Source organism: Microtus oregoni, unplaced genomic scaffold (assembly GCF_018167655.1).
Source record: "Microtus oregoni isolate MIOR12 unplaced genomic scaffold, Mior012 000031F_ref0000149, whole genome shotgun sequence".
NCBI classification, from domain to species: domain Eukaryota; kingdom Metazoa; phylum Chordata; class Mammalia; order Rodentia; family Cricetidae; genus Microtus; species Microtus oregoni.
This window is the reverse complement of record NW_024543090.1, coordinates 13,808,216-13,833,449: the sequence shown is the minus strand read 5'-3', so window position 1 is coordinate 13,833,449 and position 25,234 is coordinate 13,808,216. Positions and strand designations below refer to the sequence as shown.

General features: G+C 48.9%; 3 protein-coding genes across 3 annotated transcripts; 1 reads left to right on the top strand and 2 right to left on the bottom strand.

Annotated features, from left to right (window-relative positions):
- Window positions 1-1,007: 1,007 nt before the first annotated feature.
- Nop10 (NOP10 ribonucleoprotein) lies at window positions 1,008-1,766 on the bottom strand. The gene is made up of 2 exons (XM_041679137.1): window positions 1,617-1,766; window positions 1,008-1,373 (listed from the first exon to the last, which is right to left on the bottom strand). The coding sequence occupies exons 1-2, from the start codon at window positions 1,668-1,670 to the stop codon at window positions 1,233-1,235; spliced, it is 195 nt and encodes a 64-aa protein (XP_041535071.1). The 5' UTR covers window positions 1,671-1,766; the 3' UTR covers window positions 1,008-1,232.
- Window positions 1,767-5,102: 3,336 nt separating this feature from the next.
- Window positions 5,103-15,523, top strand: Nutm1 (NUT midline carcinoma family member 1). The gene is made up of 7 exons (XM_041679240.1): window positions 5,103-5,180; window positions 7,789-8,494; window positions 10,338-10,466; window positions 11,776-11,912; window positions 12,326-12,600; window positions 13,123-13,239; window positions 13,577-15,523. Exons 1-7 carry the CDS (start codon window positions 5,162-5,164, stop codon window positions 15,521-15,523), a joined length of 3,330 nt encoding a protein of 1,109 aa, XP_041535174.1. The 5' UTR covers window positions 5,103-5,161.
- Window positions 15,524-16,578: 1,055 nt separating this feature from the next.
- Window positions 16,579-24,154, bottom strand: Lpcat4 (lysophosphatidylcholine acyltransferase 4). The gene is made up of 14 exons (XM_041679280.1): window positions 23,895-24,154; window positions 22,503-22,645; window positions 21,997-22,217; window positions 21,522-21,634; window positions 21,349-21,409; window positions 21,041-21,099; window positions 20,840-20,874; window positions 20,353-20,407; window positions 20,175-20,257; window positions 19,807-19,932; window positions 19,444-19,576; window positions 17,912-18,010; window positions 17,257-17,413; window positions 16,579-16,966 (listed from the first exon to the last, which is right to left on the bottom strand). Exons 1-14 carry the CDS (start codon window positions 24,006-24,008, stop codon window positions 16,791-16,793), a joined length of 1,575 nt encoding a protein of 524 aa, XP_041535214.1. The 5' UTR covers window positions 24,009-24,154; the 3' UTR covers window positions 16,579-16,790.
- Between the last annotated feature and the right edge of the window lie 1,080 nt (window positions 24,155-25,234).

Sequence of the window (25,234 nt, the reverse complement as noted above, 5' to 3'; positions counted from 1 at the left end):
GGGTATAGTGACACATAACTTTAATCCCAGCACTTGAGAGACAGAAGGAAGCAGATCTCTCTGCGTTCAAGGCTAGCTATGAGCTGGGCGGGGGTGGCACACACCTTTACTCCCAGCACAGGGGAGGCAGAGGGCAACCTGGTCTACAGACCAGAATTCCAGGACAGCCAGAGCTACACAAAAAAACTCTAGTCTCAATCAATCAATCAATCAATCAATCACTTATGCTGTTTCCATGGCAGTGGCAGAAGTCCTAAAACTCTATTCCATACACACACAACACTAGATCGAAAAACAACAAAAATCTGTTCTTGAAGCTCTCATAACTCTTCAAAATTAAGATCTGTGGGGGCATTATTACACATAGCTTTTGGCTGCCAAAGAGAATATAAAATGTAGGAGTATTATATGCAAGTTAACGAGAGAGAAAAAAAGTGACAGTAAGCTTGGTCAATGGCATGCCTACTTATAACAGCTGAACAAACCCTGTATAATTATTAAGGAGCTTCACCTTAGCCGGGCGGTGGTGGCGCACGCCTTTAATCCCAGCACACGGAAGGCAGAGGTAGGTGAATCTCTGTGAGTTCGAGGCCAGCCTGGTCTACAAGAGCTAGTTCCAGGACAACCTCTAAAGCTACAGAGAAACCCTGTCTCGAAAAACCAAAAAAAAAAACAAAAAAAGGACCTTCACCTTCACATCCATAAAAATGAGAAAAACAGGGGACTAAACACCATGAGTGCCTTTACTCCTTACAGAACAAAGGGGAAACGATACCAGTTCCCTAACTTCACAATTCAGTCTTTTGGCCTTTGAGGAATTGAGAATATTAAAGAGGCCACAATTGACTTCAGGGACTAGAGTATGTTTTCAGTGAATGCTGACCCTTGTAGGAGTCTTTCTCAGCCTTTCATGGCGAGGCACTACTACTTAAGATGTTTCTCAAGTGGCCCTGTGCTGCCAACGGTACGACCCTCCCCCCCATCTTTTCCTCCAACCACACACAAAATGAACTTTCAAGTCATTCTATCTTTAATAACCTGGCATTAATTCAAAGCATGAAAAACAAAAGTTAAGATTGTTCCTTTTACGGGAGATGCCCATTACGATAGACTCAGTCACGTGGTGAGATAGGATTCCAAACAGTGCGGGAAGGCGTCCCTGCTCACGGATTGATGCATTTGGTTACTGATAATCAGCCTGCGGGCGGGCAGCACAGGAAATTAACGAACTCTCAGAGAACAGGACGCGGTTGCTGGGTCATGAGCACCTTGAAGCGTTTCTTGATGGTGATTCGGTGTCTTGAGTATTTGTCGTCAGGGGAAAAGCGAGCAGGATGGGCAGAGCAAGTCTGTTGTCCCATCGGGTCAAATTTCTGCTCAAGGAAAAGAGAAAATGATCTCGATATATGACTGGTGTGATATCAAGGGGGCAACGGGAAAATGGGAAACATGAAGAGAGGAGAGGCGATGGTCAGAACGAGAAGCCGTGCACTGCCCAAATCTACCACGTTTCAGCACCGACGTGGCTCCAAGCACCGGGAAGCCGAGACCGGTTCCACAGCTCCTCCCACCTAAATTTCTCGTCCTCCCGCTTTACCGCTGTTTCCTCCCCTTACCTTTAACGTATAGACGCGATCTCCCTGTTCGTTCAGGTAATACTGGAGAAACATGACTGCACTTCAGCAGGAAAACGCCAACTTGTCTGCAATCAGTCGCCTTTGCCAGGAGTGCGGCTCCTCAAACGAGCTTGCCAACTTCCTTCTAGTGTCGCCGGAAGTCTCTATAAAGCATGCCGGGAAATGTAGTCCATTTCTCCACTTATATCGAGGCGACCAGAAGGGGGCATAGTAGAGCAGGATTTGGCCTTTGACTCCAGTTAGCTACAATCTTGCAAAATTATTAAGATCTATGGAAGTGTCCACTTTGTGCCAGACACGTTAGGAGGTGGGGATGAGTGTGGGTTTAAATGTTGATGCATCCAGTTCTATCTTTAATATCAAATCGCATATCCATTTCAAAGGCACTAGTTTTGTAGTTCCTGGAGAAACAAGGGCTCCAGGATTCTCTACCTTCTATATCCTAGGGAAGAAGTTAGATCTTTTTCCGAGCCCCACTTTTACATCCGGTTTCCCGCCCTATTTCAAAGTATTGGCGGTAAAGAGTGCATGATGGGTATTCGATATTATGCAAAGTGAAAAGAACGTAAAGGTTTTCTTATGAAACCGGCGAGTTTTGCTTTAGAGATCGAACCAAGATTCAAACTCAGGATTTGACCACAAATTCAGCTCTTTCTTATATGGTGAGTAGCGAATAATAGCACAATAAGGTATCCTGGGAGTATTCCCAGTTTTATAAAAGGATGAAAAGCCTTAGCCGGGCGGTGGTGGCGCACGCCTTTAATCCCAGCACTCGGGAGGCAGAGACAGGCAGACCTCCATGTCTTCAAAGTGAGTTCCAGGAAAGGCTCCAAAGCCCTGTCTCCAAAAAAACATAAGAAAAAGAAAAAAAATAGTGCAAAGTCTTGTAAGAGTCTAGTTAAAAAAAATAAAACCAAGATATTGCAAATGATCTTTATAGCACTATTTATAGTAACAGAAATATTATAACATTAAATTTATAGCCAAAAAAAACCTTAAGTTTTTTTTTTTTAAAGTAGTGGATATAGTTGGTTTGCTCTCTGTTGCATAAAATACATTTAAAAAGCCAGGGAGTTTAACACGTGCTTATAACCCTAGAAGTTCAGAGGCTTAGGCAGAAGGATCTCCACAACTGATAGGGTCAAAGCTGACCTGAGCAGTTTTCTGAGCAGCTTTAAACTGAGAAACAAAAAAATAAAGTGTGTGTGTTTGTATGTGTGTGTACAAGTGTATGCTCACATGAGAATTTGCCAGGCGTATTTGTGTGTGTGTGTGTATACACATGTATGCTCACATGAGACTTTGCCAGGTGTATTTATGTGTGTTTGTGTGTGTGTGTGTGTGTGTGTGTGTACACGTGTATTCTCACACGAGACTTTGCCAGGGGCAGGAATGTACTAGAAACAATATTGGCCTCTTCTGGCTTGGAGAACTTAGTTACAGGGAAAGAGTAGGAAGAGTGATTGCTGCTATATATTTTATTTTATATAGCCTGGACTTTTTGTTTGTTTTATGTGGTTTTTGTTGTTGTCAACTGTTATGCACACACTGAATTTTAGTTGTTTTCACCCTCCTGAACCCGTTTTTTATCCCCATTTCTTTTCCTCTCCAAACTTTGATTACTCTGACTTTTTAGTGTAAATGGACATTTCTTTCCCACTTGGACCCTCAACTGTTCAGTTTCAAAGAAACACAGAGAGGCTTTTATTAATTATAGACTGTCCTATTAGCTCAGGATTATTGTTAACTAGCTCTTAGAACTTAAATTAACCCATAATTCTTGTCTATGTTTAGGCAGGTGGCTTGGTACCTTTTCTCAGTAAGGCATTCTCATCTTGCTTCCTCTGTGTCCGACTGGTGACTGACTCTGCCTTTTCTCTTCCCAGAATTCACTTAGTCTGGTTGCCTCATCTATACTTCCCACCTTGCTACATGTTTTAGGCATCTAATATATTAATTCAATAACTTTTTAAAGTTTATTTATTTTATTTCATTTGCATTGGTATTTTGCCTACATGCATGTCTGGGTGAGGATGCCAGATCTTAGGGTTAACACTTGTGAACTGCCATGTGGGTGCTGGGAATTGAACCTGAGTCCTCTGGAAGAGCAGTCAGTGCTTTTAACCACTGAGCCATCTCTCCAGCCCTTTAATTTAATAACTTTAAAAGGTAATTTAATGAAAAACTTTATAGTAATTTTAAGACAGGGATTGTGGCACTCAAGAGAAAAAGGCAAGAAGATCTAAGGTTTGAGCTTAGGGCTACATAGCCAGAATGTCTCAAAAAATTAAAAAGGGACTGGAGAGATGACTCAGTGGCTAAGACTGCTTGAGGACCCATTCTTGCAGAGGACCCAGGTTTGGGTCTCAGCACCCACATGACAACTCACAACTGACTGCAACTCTCCAGTTTCAGAGGTTCTGACTCCCTCTTCTGGCTTCTGGGAGCACCAGGCATGCACTCAGCTGCAAGTCATACAAATACAAGTCATTCAGACAAATATCATACACATAAAATAAAACTACATAAACCCTTTTAAAACTATTAAAGATATATATATATATTTAAAAGGTACAGGTCTTTAATCTCAGTACTCAGGAGGTAGAGGCAGGCAGATCTCTGTTGAGTTCCTAGCCATCCAGGGCTACATAGCTTACCCTGCCTCGAAAATAAATGAATAAGCAAATAGATAGATGGATAGATAGATAGATAGATAGATAGATCAAATAAATAAATATTTTTTAATTTAGTAAGGTTTTTCAGCAAATGGAAAAGGCTGTGGCTTCCACGAACTGCAGAGCTGTTGAGACTGGACCGTTTGGGGATTATAGCGAGAACGTCTTCTTCATACAGTTAGTTCCACTTGTAATCCAAGCTTTTTCTAACTTCCCGCCCCAGCCTCCCGAGTCCTAGGATTACAAGTGGGTGGTGGCTTTTCAAGAAGGCGGCGCTCACACCAGTTGAACACCCTGGATCATGAGACACTTCAGTTTCAAACATTTAGTTTTCTTGATCCTCAACTCTACAAACCGTGTGCTTCAAATTTGGCTCAGAAAATAGAAACATCTTTGTAAAAAGCCAAAGGTCTACCACTAGGCTGTTATTAGTAGTTACAGGACTGGAGGAACCGAAGGGCATAGGATTCGATGTATTGTTGAAGAATAGAAGAATAAGAAACCCAAATCGAAAACTGCAGTATAATGTTGGGAATCTGAGAAAACAGTGTACAAATTGTCCTAAGAAAAAAGACACCCAACAACTATGCTATCAAATTCATGTAGAGGGATCTTCTAGTTTTTGCTTACTTACTAGAACTCACTGTGGAATACCTCCCTATTCGCACCACACAATACTCCCCCTCCCCCACCATAGAATGCCTGCGTCCGAGATTCTAATTCTGTTTTGACTCGTCCTTTCTTCCTTGGATATCATCTGTTAGAGCTGGGTTACTGCCTGGCTCCTGGACCCAACTGTTTCATTCTAGAGGCTTCCAGACAGACACTGTTGATGTCCCTAAACCTTAGATGATGGCATCAGACAGAAGTAAGACTGGGGGTGGCTGGAGACTGTAGGCTATCTGCCACCTGCTCACATGCCTGGGCTGTCAGATTTGTCCCTTTACCTAGGAACAAATTATTTAGGCTGACCTAAAGGGATGTGAGGCATCCGACCCCACACAGGCATTAGGGAGTCCGGGAAGGTAGATTTTTACCTTAAGAACGGGGGAGGGCCTCCGTGGAAACCACAGTATCTCGGAAGTAACACACAGAATACAGGGAGTGGATAGCAAGTACCGATTTGATTCCCCAGAAGAGGGAGCACTTCAGCATGCTTGGGGTGGAAGCAGAGGTTCTGTACAGTACGAGCAGCCTAGTCAGGGCTTCAGGGAGGATTCAAGACCTGTGTCTTCTGCCAACAAGTGCCTGCTCCAGGACTTTGCCATGAGAAGGCAGCGCTGAGTGTCTTTTGAGCTTTCGAGGGAAAGTAGGCTGAAGGATGGAGAAAAGATTGGGCCAGGGGGACAGCTAAAACTCTTCAGTGGGGTTATTCACTTAAGAGCCAGTGGATGGGACTAGAGAGTTTATAAAACTGCTTGCGCCCAGACCTGATGGCTCCTACCAGCCACAGATGTCACTTCTTTTCAGTCCAGGCAACAGACTTTTCTTTCTTTCTTTTTTTCTTTTATAGTAATTTATTATACATATATCTATTTGGAAATTGGGAACTCTAAGATTAAGATTCCATCGAATTACTGTTCCGGGGAGGGTACTTTTCTTGCCCCATAGACAATTTCTGCGTGCATGTGCACGCTCATGCATCTCTGTCTGTGTGAATTTTTTATTTATTGAAATTGAACCCAGGGGGCTGGAGAGACGGCTCAGTGGTTAAGAGTACTGACTGCTCTTCCAGAGGATCCGGGTTCAATTCCCAGCACCCACATGGCAGCTCACAACTGTCTGAAGATCCAGTTGCAGGGGATCTGACACCTTCACACCAATGCACATAAAATAAAGTTAAATAAACCATAAAAAAAAACACAAAGTGAAATTGAACCCAGGGCCTTGCAGATGCTGCACAGGCATTCTACGAGCCACGTCTGCAGCCCTCATGGCACTCTTTAATTTGAGGCAGGGTTTCACTAAGTTGCTCAGGCTGTCCACGAATCCTTCTGTAACCCAGGCTGCCCTTTAACTTGTGATCTTCCTGCCTCACCCTCCAGAGCAGTTGTATTTACAAACCTCTACGTATTTTTTAAGTATGTTTTTGTTGGGGACAGTCTTTCTTGACTTTGAGGATGGAGGAGATAGGTCATCTTAGCCACAGTTTTCTTAACTATTGTGGAGCTAAGACCTTAGGAACAATTCACCGTGTGCAGATCTTGGTGGTGATCACCTGGCCCTCTGTTGTGTGGTTCAGATGAATATGAACATTATTAATTTGTTCCTATTTCATGTCTCCTTTGTGTTCAAGAATCTGAGCAGTGCTAGTTTGTCGGTGAAATAATCTTTTTTCTTTAAAGAGGGAGAAGAATAGTATAAAATTAGGCCGATTGGATTCTCTCTTTATCCTTGAAAGTCATGTGACTATCCCTGTGGATATCATGTAGAAATAGGCCCTGTTTAATGAAGTGCACACTTGTGTGTTCATCCCCTGCTCTGCCTGACCAGCATCCACATAGCTCATCCCCAGCAGGAACTCTGTTCTACATTTCCTTCTTCCTCAACTCCAGCTCAATGCTTTATTCGTGAGCTCGAAACTTCTAACATTTAAGAAGCAGGACCACAGCTAAGATTTCCGTACTGCCAAATTTCAACTTGTCCAGCAGTTACTGGGGCACTGGAACTCTCCCTGCCTCCATGCCCTTCCCCCATCATTTCCTGGCCCTTATCTAATCCTTCCCAGCTAGTCCAGGCTGTTGCATAGTGAAGCTTTTGGGAATCAAGAATCCAGGCTCCCCTACCCTGTCTTGGGGACTGTGCTACGGTGGCTGTGCACCTGCACGACAGAGCAGCTGGGAGCAGGTGGCTTCTGTCTCGTGGGAGTAGGTGGGGTTAGGAGAGGTCCATATATGTTGGTGGCATTATTTTTTTAGAGAAATGAGCTTCACGAGCCTAGAGTCATTGTGCCTGCTCATAAACTACAACTTCTTTTGTTTGAGGTGAGGAGATTATTAGGAGCAAGAGGAATAGGAAAAGGAGGAGAAGATGGACCAATGTTTCTGAGACAGCCTCCCCCTCAAGGACCCCATGGGTGCTTTTCAGGAGTCTGGAACTTTCCCTGCACTCAGCCTTCCTGCAGACAGTTTTCTTGCAGGACAGGTGTCAGTCCTATTTCACTTCTTGATTGACTGTGGAGCTGGCAGGGGAGGGCTACAGGAGAATTTTGAGAAAAGCCCTTAGAGGCAATGACAGCTTGAGCTTGCTCTTCTTGGGAGATGCAGGTCTATGTGTCTTATTGAGAGGGAGCAGCTTCTTTAACCTGGTAACTTAGGGGTGAAGAACTGCTTGGGAGACATTTACAAATACACCCGTCCATGCCCTCTCCTTCATGTGTTAAGAGTCATAGCTCTGACCCCAGAGGGACTAAAAGGAAGTTGTATGGCCTAACTTCTGGTCTCCTTCCTTCCCCCTTGTCTTATTTGTCTCAACAGCCTCTCCATTACCAGGACCCGATATGACCATGAAACCTGGTGCTGGCCTGCCCCCTTTCCCTGTGCTTCCTTTTGCCCCCGCTACTCCCATTCCACCAGACCAACCCCTCTGGGAGCCATCCCCACAGCCCCCCATACCTTCCGCATTCTCTCCAGGCAATCCTCTACTACTGTCTGCTTTTCCCAGTCCATTGTTGATGACAGGAGAAAGAGGCTCTGGCCCCAGTGTGGCCAGAACTGGCCAGGTCATTGTCAAAGTCAAGACAGAAGTGGGGCCAGCTGAGCCCTCTCAAACTCAGAACCTTATAGTTACTCAGACAGCCCTAAACTGGATTACCTCAGGTACTCCCTGTGGGGGCCAGGAAGGTCCTCCTCCTCGGTATGTGACAGCCTCTAATGTGAAGACCATTCTGCCTGCTGTGGCTGTTAGAGTGAGCCAGGAGGGCCCCGCAGGGCTTCCTCTGCAGGCTCTACCATCAGCAGCCCAACTGGCTCCCATTGTGCCCCTGGAAAAGTCTTGGCCAGGAACACAAGCTGCAACCATGGAAGGAGGTCCAGTGGCTACCCGGAAGCCCTCTCAAGGTGACCTTGCCTATGCTTCCAAGGGTGTTTATGAGAACTATCGTCGCTGGCAACGCTACAAAGTCTTGGCCCGGACTCACCTATCCCAGAGTCCAGATGCAGAAGCTCTTTCCTGCTTTCTTATGTAAGTGGGGCTGGGCACCCAAAACAGATGCACCTAGGGCTTTGAGAGAGGACTCTGGGATAGACACAGGGGTATCGATTACTCCAGAATTCTTGAAGGCAGTTGTAAGTGTGAGAAGATGCTGTTAAGAGAGAATTACACCCATTGCTACATTCTTCCTAGCTTAGAAGAAACGTTCAGGTACCTTTCAAAGAACACCTACAACTCTGTGATGTCAGACAAACATTTTAGGGAAGTTGTCATAACACAAAAAGCAGAGATTTGTCATGTAGATCCCTGACACCAATGTCAGGGCCCACCCTGCCCTTCTGGCACAGATGACCTAGGATGAGGTGGGCTGGGCCCTGACTCATTCCTGTGGGATAGGGAAAATGGCACTGGGCCAGACCAAGACCTTAGCGTGTGTGAACCTTATCTTACTCAGGAGTCAAAGTGAACTAGGAAGGGTATGGAGAACTGTTGGCTCCACACACACTAGATTTGTGAGCTGGAACAGGGACATTTAACACCTTTGCCCTCAATTTCCTCATCAGAAAAGGGGTAATTTGTCCCTATCTCCAAAGGTTGATCAGATTAAAGGTGCTTGGCAAAGTGCCTGGCATACAAAATGAATCATTTAAATGGTAGCTCTTTTATTATTACTGTAAAAAGTCAATCTTAATGAGGAAGGGAGCCCACATAAGGCCAAAATATCCCTCCTTTTGAGTGCATGTATGTTTAGCCAAGAAGTCAGGAGTTACAGGCTGTCTTTTTGTTTATACATCGACCATTAGTCATCTGGGAGATTTTTTTCTCTACTTCCCAAGCAGACCATGGAGTAAAAACTGTTTTACCAGACTTTGAAAGAAAAAAAAAAAAGCAAGTTCCTTTCTAGTGGAAGAACTCCTTCAACCGGACTTTGGAACAAGTGATCAAAAGACCACTCCCAAAGTCCTCAATAAACACCACTGCGGAGTTCTTGGTTTCTTAAGATAGCTCTGAGTTCTCTCTCGGGACCTAGTGAAGGATTTCTAATTCTAGAACCAGCATGAGCTCCCGAGGTTTGGTTAGGACCCATCCCCTTTGGTTTCTGGCCAACTCCTGTTCCCCATGCTTCAGTCTGATGGGTAGGATCTTATGCCAGGCATCCGGCAGACCCAGTCAGCTGGGAAGCTGATTAGATGCTCAGTCCTGGGATGCTGGTACTCTACAGTCCACCATTACAGCTAGTCTCCCCAGATGAATCTGATACTCCATAATGTTTAAGGACTTAAAGAGAAGCCAGAAAGGCAAAAATGAAGTTCTTATTTTTAGTCTGCATTCTTGATTTCCTCTGGAGCATTCCAGAAGTAACGGTCCAATATTCTATTTGAAGATCTATGATGACATTCCAGAGACAAAGAAAAAAAAAACCTTATTCCTAAACCAAAACCCCAAAACTACTACACATGTTTTAATTAGAGGTTTGTGTTGGGTTTGTGAAATAAGTCTGACAATTCAAGAGGCGCCAGACAGGGTTAAATCCACTTTACAATTAATAGCGTTCATTTACAAACCCCAGTGTTTCCTTCTTAGTGTCCAGTAAGCGCTAGCACCGTGAGAGTTCAAGGTGGATGCCCTGTTTGATTTCAGAAGGGCAGGAGGAGAATCATTTGATTCTGTGTGATTTGCAGATCTCCGTGGGAAGGGCAGCAAGAATGGCAGACAACCGGCGGGAGGCTGTGGAATCTGGACATTTCCTTAAACTGGAACATGACAGGGGCAGGCTAGAATTGGTCGAGGAAGGGGGATAGGGACTGAGGTGGGCATCAGAAGAGGTGCAGGGCACACTTTGGCAACGTGTCTGACATAATGGAGGTTTTAGCCCGGTGCTTCGTTCCTTGGCCCGACTGAAGCCTACTATGACCCTGGAGGAGGGACTGCCGAGGGCTCTGCAGGAGTGGGAGCGTACCAGCAACTTTGACCGGATGATCTTTTATGAGATGGCAGAGAAGTGAGTCTAATTGAACCCTCATTCACCCTGCAGGGGCGGGGGAGTGGGCGAGTGGTAGGGCCGCAGGGACAGATGTGTGTGTGTGTGTGTGTGTGTGTCAGGGTGGGTTGTCAGGAGGGTCAGCTGGCAAAGGTGCCCCACTGGCAAGCCTGACAACCTGAGTCTGAGCCTCAGGACCCATATGAAGGAAGGAGAGAAGTGGGTCTCAAAAGCTGTCCTCTGAGGTTCGCATGCGCATACTACACACACACACACACACATGCATGCACACGCACACACACACACCACACACACGAATGAATTTTAAAATGAAGAAGGGAGTGTCACAGTAGGGCTGCAGGCTAGACAAGGCTATCCTGGATCCTTGCTGTTTCTCCCACCTGAGCTTTGGGGTTATTCTATCCTCTCTGCTCGTGACAGCTCTGCCGCCTCCGGACCTCAGCAGATGGCAAGTGGCTGTCCATGTACAACTTCAGAATCCCTTTTCCTTTTATGCTTTTTGTTTGCTTTTAGAAACAGCACAGAAAAGCCTTTCTCCCCCATCCCAGAGAGGGACTAACTCTCTGCAAGAGGTTGGTCAGAAGAAATCAGGGTACTGGACACCCAGAATGGTCTCCTGACTCTACCCCCCATTTCTACAGGATAGTCAGGGCTAAAATCTAACTTTGGCTGGCTCTACTGTGTGAGCCAGCACACATGACCCCGAGTCTGAGCTGAGAGTATCCTGCCATCCCAGGATCCATCCAAGGCCATCCAAGGCCAGCCTGGGCAACACAGTGAGCACTTCTGTCACAACAACATCGTTTCTTCTAAGTGTACCTTTTACTTTTTCCCTGAATTTGAACCTTTGACTTCCTAGGTTTGCCCCTCAGGGCCTGTTCCAGACTTTGCACTCTGGTGGGCTCTGCTTCCCGAATTCTGCCAGATGAGGCCTTAAAGAGCGATCCTTTAGAGTGTACCTCTAGACTGTTGGACGGGCCAGACTGAGTTCATCGAGCTTATATTAAGTAGTGGTGAATCCAAGGCACTGGGTGAGATAGATTTGACACAGAAGTGTCTATCGCCACTTTGTCCTGGAGAATCGTCCAAGCTCTGTACCACCAGTTTCCTTAATCAGTGACTGTCCAAGGGACAATAGGATGTTATTCCCCAGCATTGCCATTAGGCTGTGAGCAGCTTCCACTGGCTGACCCAGCTTCAACAGTGTTTAGCCAGAATGAGGATGATTGTGGATGCTGCCTGGTGTCTAGGTTGCGGGTGAGCTAGGCCTCCTGCTCAGCACAACCTGTGCCTTCTTTACCCTCTGCAGGTTCATGGAGTTTGAGGCCGAGGAAGAGATGCAGATACAGAATGCACAGCTGATGAATGGGTCCCAGGGGCTGGCCCCTGTAACCCCTTTGAAACTTGATCCAGGGCCCCTGGTCCCTGAGGCCTGCCAACAGCCAGGTAAGGCTATCCACAAACCAGAGGAGGGTGAGGAAAGGCATTGTTTTTTGCTTCTGAGACGTTCTTGCCCGGAAGTGACATTTTATGAGCCAAATAAAATGGCCTTTAGGAAGCTGGGGTCTTGATCCCTTTTGTCTTGAATTAGCTATTGATCTTGGCCAAATAAACTAATACTCTCTCATTGAGATGCACATGAGCCCTATACTTTATCAACCTAAGCAATGGGGGTGGGGTCAGGCAGTTTCTAGGAATGTCAAGGTGTGTAGAAAGGTTTCTAACTGACCCTCCAGCTTTTCCATTTTCTCCCCCAAAGCTTGATCCTATTCAGGAAACATTATTTTGTACCCAGATTTCTTCCCTTTCAAGCATTACCGGAAGTAGATACCAAAGCTTTCGCACATCTCTTCCCTCAGTGTACATCCCCAAGAAGGCAGCCTTGAAGACACGGGCTCCCCGCCGGCGGCAGCGCAAAACCCAAAGGCCACCGCTTCCTGAGGCACCCAAAGAGGCCCCACCAGAAGCTGTGCAAGAATATATTGACATCATGGAAGGGCTGATGGGGAGCCACTTGGATACTGGGAAGGCAGAGGATGAAGAGGGGCAGCTGGAGGATGCAGGGATGTATCCAGATCTAAGTCTTCTGAACTATATTGATGAACTATGTTCTCAGGAAGTCTTTGTCTCCAAGGTGAGCAGAGTCTACACTGCTAATTTCTTCTTCTTCTTCTTCTTCTTCTTCTTCTTCTTCTTCTTCTTCTTCCTTTTCTTCTTCCTCTTCCTCCTCCTCCTCCTCCTTCTTCCTGCTCCTCCCCCCCCCCCATTTTTCTTCTTTTTGAAACAGAGTTTCTCTGTGTGTAGCCTTAGCTGTCCTGGAACTCGCTCTGTAGACCAGGCTGGCCCCGAAATCACAAAAGTCCACCTGCCTTTAATGCTGGGATTAAAGGTGTGTGTTAGCCAGCTACATGGCTAATTTTTAATAGATATTTGGGGGTTGGGCACTATGGGGCCCCAGCCATCCGGGATTCTGCCTATGGCAGGAGACTCCATTCTATAATTTGAAAATGGGTATACATGTATACATGTAACACGGTCTACTACAAACTCCAGGGTGGAAGTGGGGGTATGGGCCTCATAGCTTTGTCTCTAGAGCAACTGGGCTTACAGGTCACTTCATATCAAGGTTCACACCACTCTTTTCTCTGTTTCCCAGGTGGAGGCGGTCATTCACCCTCAATTTCTGGCAGATCTGCTGTCCCCAGAGGAGCAGAGAGATCCTTTGGCTTTAATTGAGGAGCTAGAGCAAGAAGAAGGACTTACACTTGTCCAGGTAAACTTGGGAGGCATAAAACACCAGGAAAAGGAACCTGCCTGATTCTGTATAACCCTTTGATATCCTAATTCTGTTTTTAGAGGATTTAGGGTTGGGCTCTGGGTCTAGAACAAGCAGGGAGGGGATCATGTGAACGAAGTATACAGGAGAGGAAAGACTCACATCAGGGAAATAAGACTCCAGAGAGGAACAAGCTACAGTACCCATCTTTGATAGCATCATTTAAGCACTCACTTTCCTTCCCCACATTGTCTATCTGTCATCTCCTTTCACCCACTCAGCCACCTCTTTTCCTAACCATGTCTAGAACCGGCATTTGTCTATTCCCTTACAGCTGGTCCAGAAACGACTCTCGGCCTTGGAGGAAGAAGATGCGCAGGCTCCTCCAAGTTGCAGCGGAGCTCAGTCAGACTCAAGTACTTCTGTTTCTGATGAAGATGAAGATGGGGGTCGGAGGCTTCGGTCCTCACCTGGCCTTCAGGGGCCTGTGGGCACTGTTCACATTGGAAAATCTGCTTCTCCAGGCAAGCAGGCAAGAGAAATGTATGGTGGGCAGGAACAAGCCCTAGGTGGTCCAAGGGGTGTTCATGAAGATGGAAACACTCTGCTGCCCTCCAGCAGCTTGGACCTGCAGCTAGAACTCACAGCTTCACCGGGAATGCAAGTACCCTTGGGTGTGGGGAGAAAAGGGTCTGGGAAGGTTGTAAAACAGTCCTCTGAACATCACGAAGGTCACCTGGGAGGTCCTGGGTCCTCTGGGAACTACCCAGTAGCAGATGGGAATCCAGAGTCTTTACCTTTTTGCTGGCAAGAAGGTCCCCAGCCCATGAGAGCCTCCAATTTGGATGTTAGACTTACAGAGCCAGTTCCTCTGCAAGGACTTGAGTTAGAAAGTCAGGCCTTGGGGTTGCAGTTAAGACAACAGATTCGGGAAGTGGGAGTGAGAGACCCTTCAGCAGTGTCCCAGGAAGGCTCTTCAAGAGCCATGCGGGGAGGCGACAGAGGCCCTGCCATGGTTCAGAGTTATGATCAGAACCATTGCCCTGGAGCAGCAGGCAACCTGGATAGTGTTTCCCTCAGCCCAGGACTGTGGCTGAGCAGTGACATGGATGCTGTACACTTAGAGTTCCCCTTACAGATAGAAAGGGTCATTGATAGTACCCAAGACTGGGCATGCATAAGGGAGGACCAGACACTGAGCTCTAGAAACGGTGTTTCTCCAAGTCCTAGAAAAACCACAGTGCCGGAGGGTGTGGGGAACACTGTGGTTCCCCGTGGAGGCACAGATGTGCCCGCTGTCCTAGAAAAGAAAACTTCCTGCAGCTTGCCAGGGTCCCTGACAGCCAGTGGCCCAGCCTTGAGGTCCAAAGAACATAGAGAGCTGAGCCCTGAGATCATACCTGATCTCAGTGACCTCTGGGCTGAAGGTTGCTCCCCACTGCTGGAAACATTTGAGACCTCCACACTGGGGACTTCCAGAAACACCCTGATACCCACATGCCAAGACAATCTCCTTATTCTTGGGACCCAGGATACTTCTTTCCCCCAGGCTAGCCCAGAGGCAGAGAGCAGAGATAACCTACTGTTTCCTCTGTTGGAAAACATAGAACATGTTAACATATTAGATGTTAGAAGTGACGATGGCCCCCAACCAGGGATCAGCAGGGATTGCTGCTCATCAAGTTTTAATTCTTGTAACCTCCAAGGAGAGGGCAGGGAAGATACTGCTTCCTCCAAACCTGTGGCCCCTATTCCCTTACAAGGTAGTCAAGAATCTTATCCACTCGAGACCACCAAACCAACATCTCACCAGGGTCTGGGAAGTACTTCCCCTAGAGGGGGAACCAGAGATGCTTTGGTACTGAGAGACATCTCTAGTAGAGAGACAGGCAGCTCAGCAGATAGGGCTAAAGGAAGTGAGAAAGAGGAGGAAGAAGACGAAGAACTCTCTAACTTTGCCTACCTTTTGGCTTCAAAACTTAGCCTCTCTTCAGGAGGGCTTCCCCTTAGTACTTGTCATGTCTCTGGAAGTCAGGGAGTCCAAAAAATATCCTACACATCTGCTAGAGTAGATGACCTTGACCAGCCTTCATCCTCTTTCCACACACCAGGGAATGAAGCCCTAGTTGGGAGCCCAGCTACTGCTGTAGAGAGACCCCAGCCTGGTAGTTCTGGGCAGAAACCCCTTGCTCTGGGAATAATGCAGCTCCCACAGATCCGTAAAAGGCGGCGTGATGGTTTTGCCACAAGCAAAAGGAAGAAACGACGTCGCAGCCAGTAGGAAGATGAGGGCCATCCTGCAGCACCTAGCAGCACCCAAAGGTGGGCGCTCCGGAGTATATTTTACGGCTGTTGCTCCCTCGTGGGGAAGCAGCCCTGGCTCAATGTTTTGTTCTTGTGCAAGAAGCTGAAAACCCTGGGACAAGACCAGACTGCTGGGTTGTAGGAGCCCCCATTAGTGGGCGGGAAAGGGCTTTGGGAAGTTATATGGAAAAGCGTTTGTTTTTGTTTGGAAATTGTTCTCTTTGTGCTCTTCTGCATCAGCACCTTGGCTGTTACATAGAACAGAGTTTTACAATAAAGGTAGATTCTGCGGATTCCCTGCAGTGTTTTGCTGAGAATGACTTTGACGACCATTTATGTTCCAAAACAGTAGACCTCTTTCCTCTTCCCAAGCCTGAACTTGGCGTTGGCAGGTCTTGTCTGGACATCCTGCATTACTGTAGGCCTCCTTGAAGGTGGGAAAAGATGCTTTTTGTATCTGTCAGCTATCAAAGACCCGATTTCCTAAATCAAATTAATTTTTACATATTTGTGTCAAGACAGTACCCTGAGGTGGGGGGACCTTTGTTCCTTTAAGGGCTGGACAGGAGGGATGTATACGTCCACGGCTCATTCTACTGTAGGGAAGCACCGTGTAGTTGCTGTGACTTGGAGAAGACGATTTTACTGACACAGGTCTCCAAGTATGTGTGATGGGATAAACTCTCAGTGGGACTGTTAAATATGGAATGGCAGGAAGCAATAGTTCCATCTTTAATGAGGACAGAGCATGAGGGAATGGGATGAAAAAGATGTTCACGAAGAAGTCTATTAAAACGTGCACACTTAGTAGGGGGCTAACAGCATGGGAAGGATACAAAATCACCGTATGTTTTCCATGAAGGAAATACCCCAGTCCACTTGTGAGTGAGAAAATTCACGTGTGCCCAAGATCAATCTGTAGTTTTTTTTTAAAAAAAAATTCCAAAGGAAATCTGGCAGCTGACCATCCATCTCTTTCCTTCACAACTAATGACTGCATTCGTGGGACCGAGCTTCATTTTTTTTAATAGATATATATTTATATTTATATATAAAATATTCTTTTACAAAAAACCCCACCAAACAAAAAATTAAAATAAACTTAAAAAAACCAAACAATGGTAACAACAACAACAACAAAAAATCAGGAGCAGAGATGGGGTTGAGGCAGAGGAGAGGCCTCTGGCGCTGTCCTGAGAGCAGGGCTGGATTCGAGCTGAGGAGAGAGTGGGGGGCTGAGGTGCTCAGTCATCCTTCTGCTTGGGGGCTTGCACAGTCCCGTTGGCCAGGGCAGTGGGGCTGCTTGGGGATGAGGCATTTGGTATCTGGGAGGTGCTCCGAGGCTTGTGCGGGGGGCGTAGGTAGGTACTGAAAAGCTTTCCGTACAGAGGGTCGTGGAGGGAGAAGTTCTGGAACTGACCTGGATGGGAAGAGCAGGAAACGGAAAAGCAAAACCACCTGAGCACGTGAAAAGGACCCCTCTCCCTTCCCTTTCTGCAGAACTGGTAAACCCAGCCCTGCTAATCTGTCTTCTCAAATCCAGTTTTACATCGCTTTTTCTCACTTGCCTGTTTGTTTCCCACCCACTTTGCCTCTCAGAGGGTCTGCTTCCTAAGGTCAGTAGCCCTTTCTCTGTCAGCTCAGTACTCAGAGCATATCCTGGTGTGATGGTACCCCTGGTGCCTGTGCAGGGTGGACGCAGTGACTCACAGAGGGAGAGGCCTTGGCTGCCTCCAGACTGGCACAGCTCAGCATGCAAAGTTGTGGCAGCAGGGCAGGGCGAACCCAGCAACAGGTGCAGGATGGTGCTGAAGCCATCTTTGTATAGCAGGCGGCCAGGTCCTTCTGCCTCTTCTTCAGCAAAGAGCTTGGGACAGAAAGAGAAGCCTGTCAAGTTCTCTCCAGGCATTGCCTCGTGCGGCCTGGAAAGTCTCCTGACGAGCTCTTCTCCCAAGAGTGTTGCATATAAGACCTCTTAGACCTCTAGTGCCCTGTCTTTCAGGGTAACTGTAAAACACTTCTGCCTTCTGTCCGGCTAGGCCTCAGTAGGAGATACTGAAAGATAGGCAGCTTTAGGTAGTGTGGCACGCCTGGGCATTGAGCCCCAGCCCCTCGCATCTATCCCAGCCTCCAGGCCTGGTCTGGACTCCAAATCCCATCAGGCCAGGTCCTGACCCCTCCCTAGGGATGGGGTCAGGACCACTCCCCAGGGTATTTAAGTGATCGCCCAAAAGAAGAACACATGGTCTCCCTTTCTTCCTCCCGGGGAAAGAGGAAGCCAATGAGAAGAGCACAGTATACCACCCTCCTGGGATGAACTGTGGGGTAAAGGGTGACAGCTGTCCCCATAGTCCCTCAGAGGTACCTCAAAGGCCAGGCGAATCAGCTCCTCCAGGCTCCTGCCTCCATCCAGGGCTGCTAGTGCAAGGGCCACGTTTCGGAAGTCCACCAAACCCTTGGCATCCTGGAGGGTGAAAAACCACGGGGACCATGCATCTTCCTCCTGCCCTCTGGACTTTGGTTTCTCTTCGCCAGGCTTAGAAATGAGGATTGTGGTCACTCTGCTCAGAACTGAGCACCATACTCCCCAGGACTCCTGAAGTTCTCGGGCTGTATGCTTCCTTGCGGAAGCTATACCAATCCACCAAGCCCTCCCACAGAGGTCTAGGAATGGCAGGGAATCCCCAGGAATTCTCACAGACCATAGGAGAGCAACCCTGGTTTCCAAGCCAGACAAACTGGTTTTCCTCTGACTCCGCCTACCTGGGAGAACTGGTCCAGCGATGGAAAGGGGGCCACAGGCCCAATTTTTTTTTAACCAAAAATCAAAACAGATGCTATGCCAGGGATATGGGGGACATTGGCTGAGATGTGGACAGTCTTCCCCAATATAAGAATCTACATATGCTCAATACTTAAAATGTTTATTATTATTATTTTTAAATTGAGACAGTGCCTGTCTATATCACCTAGGCTGGCCTTAAATGTTTGATCCTTTTGCCCGTCTTCTGAATGTTGAGGATGTTGAGACCCACAGTCTGTGTCTTAGCACAAACAAAGCCCTTTGAGGGGTTAGGGTTATAGCTAAAGTCTAAAGAGCACCTGCCTAGCAGAAAAATCTGAGTCTATTCTTAGCACTTAAAAAGAAAATACAAGCCGGGTAGTGGTGGTGCGCGCCTTTAATCCCAGCACTTGGGAGGCAGGGGCAGGTGGATCTCTGTGAGTTTGAGGTCAGCCTAGTCTACAGAGCTAGTTCCAGGGCAGCCAGGGCTGTTACATAGAGAATTCCTGCCTCGAAAAAACCAAGAACAAACAAACAAACAAACTCGAATTGTAAATTTGTCTGGATACTTGGTTAGATTTCTGGAAATACATTTTGCCAAAATTCTTGAGTTAGTTCCGGAATCCTCTGGGAAGGCCATAGGATATTGGAAAAGAACGGGCCTCTGTATTGCAGCAACTGTGGGTCTCAACTGTTTAACCTAAGCAGTTTCTTCTCAACCTTCTCCCTTCACGACCCTTCAGTGAAGGTCTTCACCCAGTGTCCCACACGGTTCTGATTCCCCATCTTTGCCAATCTCTAAAGTGGCTCCAGGCTATAGACTTCCCTGAGGGAGTCTGTCTTTTGTTCCTCGTTCTATGACTACAACATTGTTCCCTCTATGCTCTGGAAACTGCCACAAAAAAAAAAAAAGTCCCAATACATCTTGTAGCCAGTCATCTACGAGGGGGTCTTAGACTATGCAGAGTAGACTTGCAGTCGAGCAAACAAACTCGATTTGATGGAAATACAGTTTGCCAAAACTGCCCTGCTCACCAGAACATCATCTCTAAAACCTGGGCTTGTTGGCTCTGAGGGCAAGCCATCCACTGTGCTCTGGGTTCTCGCCCCATTACCTGTTGGAAGTAGCTGAAGGCACCAGCCACTGTTTGAGGATCAGAGAGCTGTAGCTGCTGGGCAAACGCCTCTTGGCTTATCATTCGACTCCGGCCTGGCTCTGCCCCTGTGTCCACACAACCAGGGGACAGCCTACGGTGGAATTGTTGACAGTAGTGAGCTGACTCAGTCTTTCTGGATACGCCATGCACAATCTTGTCCTCAGCACGAGGCTCCTAGTGTGGGCTCAGCTGCGGTGGGTCCCCCCAATCCCTTATACTGAGGATCAAATCCAGCATGGCACTTCCTCTTTTCTTTATTTTCCCTTTCTAATTTTCTCTATCTGAGGCACTGCTCACACCCTCATCTTCGAGGTAACTTACCCAGCCTTCTGTAGCACCTTTCCCAGTTCCCAGAGCCGTGGCTCCAATGCTACCTTCAGCTGGCCCACCACAATCACAGGCAAGCTCCCCACAAACTCACATTCAGTGGCTGGAATGCCCAGGGCCCTATAGGAGGGAGAGATGGAGATGAAGGGGAAGGCACGAGAAGAAAGTCCTGAGGTTTCATGACACTCTGTCTGATGAAACGGTCAGTTTCCGTCATCTCTTCCCTCCTCAGTCTCGGCTGTCACAGAGCCCTTCCCCTCTATCCCTTATCCCGGCTGCAAAACCTCCTGCCCCTTCTGTGGTTCTTACGCTCTGTGTAATTGCTCCAGGAAATACTTTGTGGAACACCAGGAAATACTCACTGTGCCATGACTCTCTGCACATTGTTAGCATAAAGGGTGGGGTCCTTACTCTCCTCAGGGCTGGGCTGATACACCGGCAAGAACTGAAACACAGATACGGCACACATCAGGACCTGGAAATGAGACGCCGTCACTGCTACTCTGTTTTCCCCACCCCACTCAGGGGGGCGGGGCATACCTCTACTTCCACGATGCTGCAGGGTTGAGAGGCTGTGAGCCAGAGAACTTTGAGTCTAAGAGGAGAGAGACGGGTGTTTAGCACTCTTTAACTACGCTCATATGAGGCTGTGATTAAAAAAGGCACCCCTAGCTCCAGTTAACTAGGAGGCTGAGAAGGGCCAGAAAGATGATGGGGAGAGAGAACCAGGGGAAAAGCGGCAGGCAAGGGAAATCTGGGTATCAAGGAAAAGGGAAGAGGCATGCCTCGTAGTATGGGTGCTCCAGAAGAGACCACCCCCTTCCCAAACAAGAAACAAACACAGGACAGTAAATAAGAAGGAACTGTAATAGCAGCTAGAAGGACTGCCAGGTTATACAGGGAGGTCAGAGGGCAATCTCCTTCAGAGCTCTCTCTGTCCTACAAGGGTGGTCTTTCTAGAGATTAGACCAGGGATGCTCTGGTGGACCCGACTCCCCACCCTTACCCCCACAACACTATAACTCACACGCCAGGACCCCTCCACGCCCAGCTGGTGGTGTCCTATGGGAAAAGCAGAGAGAGGGGCAGGTTACTTTTCCTTAGCACAGATCCCGACCTGACCTCACGTTCCGCCCTCCCACCCCCATGTGTATCTTAACAGGCCACAAGCAGTTTTCACTGATTTCCTTCATGCTCCCTGCTTCCCCCCTCTTCTACCAAGACTCACCAGACTGTTGGGGTATCGGATGAGGACAGGCTGCACAGGCACCCCTGCGATGAAGGCTCCTAAACCCCGTTACCACCCCCAGCCCCCAAGGCAGAAGTTAGTACAAGGAGGTTATCAATATGGCATGAGGGTCTGGGACAAATCCCAAATGACAGGTGGTTTTGCTTTACTAAGAATTTTCTCCCTGACTCACCTTGTCAGCATTAGATAAGAGGTTTCTTGTCACCATCGTCCCCTCCTCCTCCCCTAACTGAAGCTGGAGCTCCCTTCCCCTCCACAACCTTACCGCCCACCATCATTTTACTCACCGGGTTTGAACTTCAGCAAAGCCTTCTTGTTAGAACAGGTGCCTTCGGGAAAGAATAGTACCTGGGTGGAAAACAAAACAAGACAAGAACCTCAAAGCACAGAGTGAGGTGGGGAGGGACGAGCAGCCGCTCAGCACACAAGGCGTAGAGAGGGTCACGAGGCCCTTACCCACCTGAGGCCACTTGCCTCCCGAGGTAGCCCGCCTTCGGACCTCCTCAACCACTCGTCGGCGAGAGGCGGGGTCATGTCGGGATACTAGGATGGCTTGATTGAATCGCAGAAGGGCTGGGTCGGGAAGGTTAAGGAGGAGTCACTTGGTTCTGACCCTGAGGCACTGACATCTGACAGCCTCTATTTCCTCAACAGTATAAGATATTTCAACAATTCATTTATTGCTACCATCTATGTATCGGTAGGCTGTCTTTCTGGTACCTTGTCTCTGGCCCCAGCCTTGAAGTCTGAGATCATCTGACACAATCGGGGATTTGCATTTCATCTGCCAACAGTCAGAGTCAGTATCCCTCCTAACTTTTCTCTCTGCACTTGAAGCCAGTCCTCGCTAGTGTTTCCATTTCTGACTTTCTTTGGCCCAGACACACACACACACACACACACACCCCTGCCCCATAATTCTTGAATTCTCTCACCTCCAATGACAGGCACAGAAAGATTCTCAGCTCGAGACACAACCTTGGGCAGGTCACAGGGGAGTAGAACAATTGGGTCAAAGAAAGTTGAGTGGGGGGCAGCAACCAGGACAGGGGCTTCCAGGCGAGAGGCCCTCTGTCCCCGAACACGGATCCGGAGGAAGCCAAGCAGGAAGAAGAGCAGGCGGCTCAGACCAAGAACCCCGTTGTGGCATACAGTCCTGCCAGGACAAGGCTGGGGATCAGTGGAAGAAGAAGGAGTTCTGGCCCTTAATCAAGCCTGTCCCCCACCCAGGCACCTGGGACAGTAGGATACCCCCCTTTCCCCCTTAAAACATGTTGGCCATAGACTTGAAGTATTTGGGACATGTTACTTAGAGGTGAGGTTCTAAGGACCAGATCTTGGCTTGGCTGATAGCTCATTTAACAGATTCTGAACCCCCGGAGGGTGGGCAGAGCCTCCAACAGGGTGAGGAATAGGGTCTTAGGAGTTGAGTCCCACTTACTTCCTCCATCCAGTAATTGGTTCCTGAAGCTGCTCTTCAGTGAGACCTGCTACTTGGAGCCACGCGAAGGGCCAGAGGAGAAAGAGGACGATAAAAGCCAGAAGCACTCGGATTGGGGCCAGCAGTACCCCCAGGAGACAGAACTGCAGAAGGACAGGAGAAAAATCTCCCTTAGGACTGGGAAGGGCTCATTCCACAGCATCCTTCTCCCACAAGGACTGAGACAGGGGCAGAGTTAAGACCTTGGAGGCGATAGTGTAGAGGGGCTCAGGGATCCAAGTGGGATGAAGAAGACACTGGTGAGGTCACGAGGATAAAAGATGAATACCACGAGGTGCCTTATTTTCTCTCAGTTGACTCCCACCCCATCTATAAAGGTTAACGTCATAAAAATGCATCTAGTACTTGAAACGGTTGTTAGGATTTAATGAGAGAATGCAGAGATGGTGTCCAGCACTGTGTTTGATGTAGGTTAGAGACAGGTTTTCTCCCCCAACATCCCATTCCATAAGTAGCTCCTATGCCAAACAAACCCGGTGCAGGGCTCTTTCCACACTTTGGGCCCAAGGAGAGATGGTTGGAAACAGAGACCCACTTTTCAAGCCTCAGGTCAATCAATCCCTAGGACTGCAGAACAATCCTTAGGTAACGCTAAACCCTATTCCGCAAGGTAAGGGTTGCCAAGAGCCAGGGTGACTCCAGAGGCTTCTCCTCAGGATTGAGCAGGTAAATAAACTTGGTCCCCTCGGGGGAGGAGGGTTCGGCCTCAGGGGAGGTGATCACAACAGAAACCTTGGACACTTCCTTCCCACACCACCTCCTGGCTACCCTAGGGTGGTGCGTCCCTCTACTTCCTGTAGCCAACCCCCCTCCCAGCCTCCCTGCCCCCACCAGTAGGTGCTGCAGTGAGGGTGTGTGTGTGTAACGGAGGGGGGTGGTAGCGGAAAGAGGAGGTGTTGGAAGGGCACAAGGACGCAGTCTCTGGGTCCAAACCGTTTAAGTCGAAGCACAGAGAAATGCTGAGCACGCCCCTTCCCCCACCCCGGCATTTCCGTAGCCTCCTGCTCCATCCTAGCCCGTCAACCTCCGAGGGATGTAATCCGCATTCCCCAGTGTCCTCCATCTCTCCTATCCCTGGGTCCTCTTCGGTCCTCCCTCTTCACCCACTCTTTTCTTCCATACTTCTGAGCCTATCTAACGCCTAAGCTCGCGTCTTCACCAGGGCTCCTCACCCACCTCCGGCCGCCCCCACGTGCGCACCCCCGGACTCCCTCTCCAAAAGCTTCTCCGCCGCCTCCACTCTCATCCCCATGCCCATCTCAACCTCGGCTCCTTAACACCCGATCTCCCCATCCCAACCAGTCCTCCGCACGTCCCCTGCCCACACCTTACCTTAACCCTCTGGAGGCCGGAGAGGTGTAACTCATGCACGAAGGGGTTTGGGGGCGCCGAGGGCCCGGAGGTGGGATCGAAGGGGGCCCAGGCCCCAGGACTTCCTTGGCTCATGATGGGAGAAGGTGGAGCGAGGGCCGCGGCCCCCCCTCCACCCCCGGCCCGGGCCCCACTCCCGGTCCCGCTCTGCAGAGCAGCTCTGCTCGTGCGGCGGCGGCAGCGGCGGCGCTCTGGTCCCAGCCCCTCCTGGTGCCGGCCGAGGGGCGGGGAGCCGCGGCGCCGCCCGGGCCGCTCGCGTTGTCAGGGCGCCGGCCGCGGGGCGGGGCTTGCGGCGCCCCGGCGTCCCCGCTCCTCCGCGTTCTCGGCGGCCCCTCGTGCCATTCGGAGCGCGGCACCCCGAGGACCTGGCCGTCCCTTTCGAGGGTCTCGGGCTGGAAGCCGAAGGCGAGGTGGGCGCGCAGCCAAGCGCCCCAGTCACCTTCCGGACGCCGCGGCAACCCTGAGAGCGCAGACAGGGTGGAGCCCTTGTCCCGGCAGGGTGCCGACACCGCGGCTGCAGAGGGAGCCTGGGCCCCCCTCTCTCCGCCGCTCCTCGGTCCCAGCTTCCCCATCTCCCAGGCGGACCACCTATTTCCTTCCCAGCCGGCGAGCCGCCATAGTGGAGCTCGCGCCCTCTTGCGACCGATCTGCGCGTCGCTGCACTTGGCGTCCGCGCGTGCCAGGCTGCGTGGGCCACCGTCACCCGCGCGCCTGCATCCCTCGGTGCTTAGCGGGTGTACGTCCCCCAAGCCCGACTGGAGACACATCGCTATCTCAGCTTCTATATTTGTCTCCCTCTGGGATATGGAAGATACCTAAGTTCCTGTCACCTGCAAACCCCTAAAGCCATCCCAAAACGCATTGTACAGCAGCCTAGCAGTTGAAGCACCAGGAAACTGAGTGGACTTTGAAACCTATAGCTGCAAACGCTTATCAAATATATAGTGCTCAGGGGAGAAGGAGGCTTTGCTTATTAAAATAAGCCGGGTACAGTTCTCCTTGTCTTCCTTCTGCCCACTGAAAGGTAAAAACTGAATGGGTGTTGAAGAAAGAAAATGAGGGGGGGGGGGAGGGTTAACTTTAGAACTAAGGATGCTTGCTTTTTGAGTTCTGAGTTAACTCCAGCATATATTCTGAGGCCAGGATGAGAGTGATGAGGACTCACAAGTTCTGTTGATAACCAAATAAAACATGGAATTCACAGCAAAAACCCACAGATAATTCTTGAACTTCAACAAAAACCAAAGTGGGTGATTCTAGTTTCCTACATTCTCACCAGAAAAGAGAAAGGACAACTTTAC